Source organism: Strix uralensis, chromosome 16 (genome assembly GCF_047716275.1).
Source record: "Strix uralensis isolate ZFMK-TIS-50842 chromosome 16, bStrUra1, whole genome shotgun sequence".
NCBI classification, from domain to species: Eukaryota; Metazoa; Chordata; class Aves; order Strigiformes; family Strigidae; genus Strix; species Strix uralensis.
In genome coordinates this window covers 13203076-13210025 of record NC_133987.1, presented here as the reverse complement: position 1 = coordinate 13210025, position 6950 = coordinate 13203076, and the positions used below count along the sequence as shown (strand labels likewise).

Genomic DNA, 6950 nt, shown 5'->3' with positions numbered 1-6950 from the left:
CCATTTTTAGAGAGACTTTTCTGACCATAATCACACTTTGAGTGCAGAATTGATTAAAAAAACCCCAAAAAACCTTGGTGGAAGATTGACTATGGATGCATTATTGAACAACCATCTGTAGAAGTAATATGGCAAAGGAAAATTACTTTGCAGAAATCTTTACAGATCTAGTTGAACAAAAATTGGAGAGTCCTTCATTTCTTGGATTATATGTATACCCCTGTGAACTGAAGCACTATAATTTACAAGTGTAAACTAAAAGTATTAGGAAAGTGAAGTAAAAAGCATATCACTCTACCTCCACCAGAACATCACTTTATTGTTTGTCTGTCATCAACAATGTAAAACTCTACTAGATACTCTATCCTGGCTTTTAAAAAGGTAAAGATTACATTGGATTAGCTACGTCGTACGAAAGAAACTACAGCAATCACAGTAGAATGAGATTGGAGGGACAATTTGAATTACAAAAAAGTGTACGCTGCAAGCAGAGGGAAGTGCACATTAAATCAAATGCCTGTAGGATTCATTACTTTTAAATGCACAGTGACAATTTTGAGAAACTGTACATAATAGAATCACAGAAATTACTTTAAAATAACCAAAATTACATTTTGCATTTGACCATCCAACTCATAAGTAATCATTGATGTTCTATATTTTCAGTGCTTTTGGAAAATTTGTTTACCAAACAAAATTTAAGTTGTTAATTTGACTAAACTGTGAAGTAGAAGGATTGAAATAAAAAGTATATTGGAAGTACGCCTAACCTACAAGAATAAGCCAAGAGGGGTGTATGCAAGGAGAGGCTGGGAGGGAAGAGAGAAAGGAAAGAGGAAAGGGAGAAGAGAACAAAGGCTTTTTCTTCTATCTCAGAAGTTCTTCCAATGCAGCGTATATCTGATGTACAGCTCTTTGCTTTCAGTCCATTTCTGAAGTTTACATTTTGTAGCCTTTTTCCATACTAACTGGTCAACTCAACCAGCACTGTTGCCACGCAACAAGAGTAACAAGAATCTGAATGCATCAAATCTTCCCTTGCTGTGATTTCTTCATGGCCCCATTTTTTCCGTTTTTCTTTGAACAGGGTTCGGTGTTTCCTGAATTGTTCACAGGGTCAGGTGGAATTGAGTTCCAAATCACTCTGCGGTTTGTAGCATCCCGATTTCTTTCTGCAGCTAACCCCCAGACACGTTTGCAGTTCTTCCGTAGCAGAAAGACAAACCGTGTTGTTCAAGCGGTGAGCTTTCACCCTTGACCGTGGGGGTTGCAGACCATTGTGTTTAGCGTATCCCTGAGTGCAGCTATCCTGCAGGATTCACTTCCCAGTGCACCGAGATTTCCTAGGTTTCCTCAGATTAAGCCCCAGTATGCATCACCACCGACTGTGGTGCGGCTATGGATGCCTGAGGCCGAGTTGATTCTGGTGGATGTCTGACCTCGCTGAACCAGACTGATCTGCTTTCTCCCTACTCATACCCAGGCAGTCCAACCTTCATACAGCTGAGCCAAGTTATCTAGATTAGTTGCTTCCTTAATCACAAAGTCAACCTATTAAAAAGGTCAAACAAGTAATTAAAAATAAGCTAGATTTTTAAAAGTACTTAAGTGATCTTAAAATTTACTGCCGAGTGTCACCTACAAATGAAAAATTTCAGTGAAAAAATCTATAGTAACTGTAAACTTAATCTTACATAACTTTGTGTAGTCCACATGAGAAACGGGAATTTGTACTGCAGGGGCAAAAAAAGATCAGGCATCATCTCATTCATAGCCCCTATCTCGAAAATAGTCACAACATTCTCAAACTGATGTGGACATCTGGGTCCTTGACTCAGTTTCCCAGAGACAGGAGCGTAGCTGTGTTATGCTAGTAAACACAGACAAGTTCTGTCCTTTAGACAGCTGTACAGATCTCATGTTCTCCCCGGGTATCAACAGCTGGGTAACAAATGTTAGCTTACTGATACACAAAAGGCAATTTTAGCCAATTCATAAGTTTATATAAATCTATGATATAGAAAACAAAAGCATTTGATAAAAAAAAAGAATGCAGCAATCCAAGGCAGCAGCATACCTTGATTTGCATTGGAATATACATCACACATCTCAAAAGGGCCCCCCATTCACAACAGGATTTTAGTCTTTAAGGCATACTTCAGCGCACACACACACACACACACTTACTGCCAAATAGTTAAAGGAAGGACTGGTACTGGAACTTTACTATTTTCAACTCACCTGTTCAGCAACAGACATTCTCCTGTTGGGATCCACATCTCGGCCCTCTAACTTGGCTTTGACCCGCTTCCACACGCTAACTGCATACGAATTCCTTTCCTGCACAGCTAAAGGTACAACATAAAATTAATTCAATTTTACATTCCTGCACAGAAGCCCACTGACATGTTTTGGGGGTTTTTGTTGTTAGTGGTGGGTTTTTTGGCTGGTTTTGGTTTTTCTGGGTTTTTTTTAAGGCCTGTATTTACCTTTGCCTGTTTTAGGGTCCCTGGCTGTCTTTTTGGGACTACAGGCAACACTTTTGCCAGTTCCTGGGACTGTGCTTGGAGGAGTATCTGCTGACGTGGCAAGATTTTTCTGAATTAGCTTTCTTGCATTCTGCGACATTACCTCTGGCTGAGTCTTCTGCCCTGTATTGCTACGTACAGCTGTAAAGAAAGTTTAAAAGGGCTTAAAGTATTCAAAATAGTGTATTATAGATGTAAGAAAAAGCACAATTAAATGTGTATCAAATGCAGCTATCAGTACTTCAGTACAAATACATTTTAAACATGTATTTTAAACTCTGCACCAGTTCTCTCTTCAATCTTTCAATTTTCTCATTTCTTTCACTTCATAAACAAGGTTTTGTTCCACTGCAAAACATTTATTTATGTTAATCAAATTTTTATGGGCTCTCTTAACCTGTAATTCTGTCATTTTGTATAGCAGTTATAAAATGCAATTACTGTTCTTGATAAAAATCAGGAAGCTGCGCTTAGTCCAAATAGTGGCAGTAGAGTAATTCTTTAAATAGAAAGAAATTCATACTCATGAGAAACTTTATTCATGTTTTAAACTGTAAAGTAATGAAAATTTTGCAAGCCTGAATGCATTGTAGGGTTTCAGGATTAATTCCAAAAGTCACATAAATTTTAATACTAATTTCAACAGAAATTACAGTTCACAATACACGTGACACTGCGTTCCATGTATTCTGGGCTTTCTGGAGTGAATCCAGATCTTGAAGGCTATTCCAAGGCTATAATCAAGTGGTCATTCAAGTAATGTATGCTGAATGACTTGAATTTTATAGGCTTTTATAATCTTACAGAGATTATCTGTATTTCAAATCACAATTCCCTCTCTAATATCAATTCCTGATGTTTTAATGTTTTTACTTTTTCAAGTATTACCTGCAGCAAAGGTTGGCTGATATGTGGCAGCTGACGTTGGGCTTGAGCATTCGTTTGATGTATCCGTGACTAAGGGTGATGCAAAACCCACCAGATTATTGTAGACACTAGGAAACATAATGGAGTTGATAAACATTCATGCAACTACTTGACTTACCGAAAACTCAAAAAGAAAGTTAAGTCAAATTTTGCAAAAAGATTTCTGCGTTCTAAGACAACCACCAAGTAGGTACCCCATGCTGTGTTTCTGCTATATACAAGCAGACAAGCAAAATGCCTTCACCTGAGAGAAGGTGACTTTCTTACCTTTGGCTCTGTGTTTTTAGTTCTTTCAAGGTGGGAGTTATTTCCTGCAGCATTTCAACATGTTCCTGACTGCGGACTTGACCCATAACCTGAACTAATGTAAACAAAACTGTCTGAATATTATCTTGCCACGATTTATATTCACCCAAGAACTGCCTAACACTGTTCTCATAGGGAACATCTTCACCATCTGCCAAAGCCGCTTCTTCGTCCTGTAACAGAGATGTGCAGAAAGGTTAATTATTTGCTATATTTTGGCTAAGAGAATAAAATTAAGCATTTCTTAGCCTTTTCAGCCCCTCAGACTGTCATTTAGCTACAAATAACCACAATTTTCAGTAGTTACATTTCAAGAAAATAAATTTGAAAAAGCTCAAATGTTTAACTGAATAAAAACCAAGCGGATTTGTAAACACAAAGAAAATGTTTTAACTGCCAAATGAGAGAAAAGGTTTAATTCAACCAAAGCCTGATTAGCCTAACTCTAGAAATGAAGCTTTATGAATTCTTAGAGATGAAATTAATTTTATCTTGAACTCCAAATGCATGAACACATTTCACTGTTTCTAGATACTTGAAAAGGCACATAGTTACAAGTGTTATTTTTATTAAACTATACTGACATGAGTTTGAGAATAAATTTAATGAAGTTTTAGGCATACCTTTGCCATAGCTTTCAGTAGATGTTTGACATCTCCGAGTTGTCTGTTATGACCCGTGAGCACAGTTTTAATACTATCCACCAGATTCTGAATTGTTTCACAAACTGTTTCTATTTGCTGTTCTCTTTCTGTTTGTACTGTTCTCTGTGTAGATATTTCCTGGGTCAACTGCTTGTGAGCTGAGTGAAGCCATTCAGAGCTGCCAATAGGATGTTCAAGACCAGTGCCCTAAAAGTAACAGAAACATTTTTCTATCTGTATCCAGAGATAAAATTCAATTACTGTGTAGATGCTCCTGCCAAGTGTTTAGCAGCTGATGGAATAAACTCTGTAATCCACAACCCGTTAGAAGGTATACATAACATTAATTTAGAATGAGAGACAAAATGGAGAACTCATGATTACAGCAATTCTATAATGTTACATATTTTGCTTTGACCTTTACTTACCACTCTCTGAAGCAGGCGAAGCTCCAGTTCAGAGACTGAACTGTTGAACTGTGACGCAAATGAGCACATTTGTTGACAGCGTTTGAGAAGTTCAAATAATGCAGCATCAAGATTTAAGGCTTCTGCTGTTCTAGTACGTAAACTTTCAAAATGAATGATATTACTGCAGAGGAAAGTGACCTGAAAAATCAAAGCAAGAGTGACAAAAATTATTCCCATTAAACTGTCTATTATACAAACTGCACTTGTTCCATGTCCTTAGAAGTGAGAATTTTAAATATAGCAGTAAAGCCACTCTTTTACAGTAGCAGTAGCATTTCAGGGTCATCCAACCCTGCAGCAATTCTCCCTGAGATTATTCTTATTGCTTTTACAGTGAGATTTCCATAGGTATTTGGTTGTCTATGTTTGGTCTTTAGATGCTGAGGACGAAAAATATCTTCTACATAAATCTCCAGTAGGAAATAAGCAGTGAACACACTTATCAAGTCAATAGTGCTAAACTTATGTATAGTACCTGACTTGCTCTTTGACTTTCTTTCAGTACAAGGTTTCTTCTTTCAGCAATAGTGGCATCAAAATCTTGCAAGACTGGTGCCAGTGCAGGATTAGCACCTCCTGCCCATTTTAAACGCTGCTCAATACTTGCTTCAAGTGCTGCTAGTTTCTCCTGCATTGGGGAAGAAAAAAAAAATAAATATAGATAATCCATACTGATATATATCAGCTTAAGCTTAACTTTAACAAAAATATGCATATATAACACATGCAGACACATTCTTATACCCATATATATAAAAGAAAGTGGTACTCATGATTGACAAATGTTAGCTTATGCTGTTTAAAGGTTTATTTTTAGCACACATCACAACTGGATTTGATTGTTATTGAAATAAAGTCACCCGTATAGATTTTAACACACAAGAAAAAAAAATACAAAAGCAAGTTAAAAGTAATCATGTTTCTAGACTAAAAATTATATAATATCATAGGAGCCCTGATTTATTTTACAAATAATCTTCAAAAAATTATTACAAACAGTACTTACACAAAAAGGAAACTAAAATTCAAGAAGCTAAACAATATTTATTTCAAACAATTAAACGTTCTGTATTACTGATGCCCAAAAGTCTAAAAAGCTGACCCAAGCCACAGCACACAAATCTTAACACACTGAATAACTGATTTGACCAGATCTACAAAGGAAGCTTCTGACACTTGGCTAGTAAAATGATAGTAAGGATGATTTAAGTCAGACAAACTTAAAAGAACAAGAGCTTGATCAGCCTTCAGAAGGAGAGGTACCTTCACATATTTGTATTTTCGCTCTTGAAACAGATTTGTTGATATTCCAGATGGAATACTTTGTATGAGACAGCAAAATCAAACAATGTAACAGTATACATCATACAGACTGAAAGAGATCAATTAAAATATCACCAAATTTGTGCTTTGACAGCAAAAGAGATAACAATTGGAGGCAGCAGATAATTTTGCAGTTTGTATTAGAATCACATTCCAATATGCTGCTGAACAAACCTCCCAAAAATAGCAGTACCTGGACTGTTGCAATTGAAGCTTCAATCTGACTGAGTGTGTGAAGTTTCTTTTTCATGCTGGCTAAAATTGCAGAACGAGGTGGAGGAGTAACAGAAATAGCTTGTGGGCGACTGATGAGGAGATCTTCATGCTGCCACTTTAAGAAAATAATGTGAATATCAATATTGCTCAGCACAAAATACTTTGCTTCACAAACAGCAATTCCAGTACTCCGTTAGACTTTATAAGTAAAGGCATTTTAAAACAGCTAGGTGTCAGACAATACTGGCACACTCAAAAAGTTCTAAATCATTAGAGAGTATTAAATTACATCAGTAGTTGTAAACTATGTTTTGCTGGCTTGGACATTTATACCACTAATCAGTCATTAACTTACTAGAAGTGATTTACACACATTTCCTCGATCTAAAGGAAAACTCATCAGTACTCAGATCAATTCACTTGTGATGCATTAAAACCAATACAATTTTGCTTATCAGTCCATGAAATGGTATAACTGACATGGAGAAAGCCTCTACCCTTAACCTACAAGTCACTACAAAATGAAGATCAGTGAT

General features: G+C 36.5%; 1 protein-coding gene across 4 annotated transcripts in view; it reads right to left on the bottom strand.

Moving 5' to 3' along the window:
• Positions 1-299: 299 nt before the first annotated feature.
• Positions 300-6950, bottom strand: part of SMG1 (SMG1 nonsense mediated mRNA decay associated PI3K related kinase) — a 67346-nt gene continuing 60695 nt past the window's right edge. For 3 of the 4 annotated variants that reach the window (XM_074886508.1, XM_074886510.1, XM_074886511.1), the window contains 9 exons: positions 6392-6529; positions 5351-5503; positions 4834-5013; positions 4385-4612; positions 3723-3934; positions 3417-3523; positions 2490-2669; positions 2242-2348; positions 1569-1941 (listed from right to left, as the gene is read on the bottom strand). In XM_074886508.1, coding sequence (XP_074742609.1) covers positions 1804-1941; positions 2242-2348; positions 2490-2669; positions 3417-3523; positions 3723-3934; positions 4385-4612; positions 4834-5013; positions 5351-5503; positions 6392-6529 — 1443 coding nt within the window. In that variant the 3' untranslated portion in view covers positions 1569-1803. The other variant, XM_074886509.1, reaches the window with a different exon arrangement.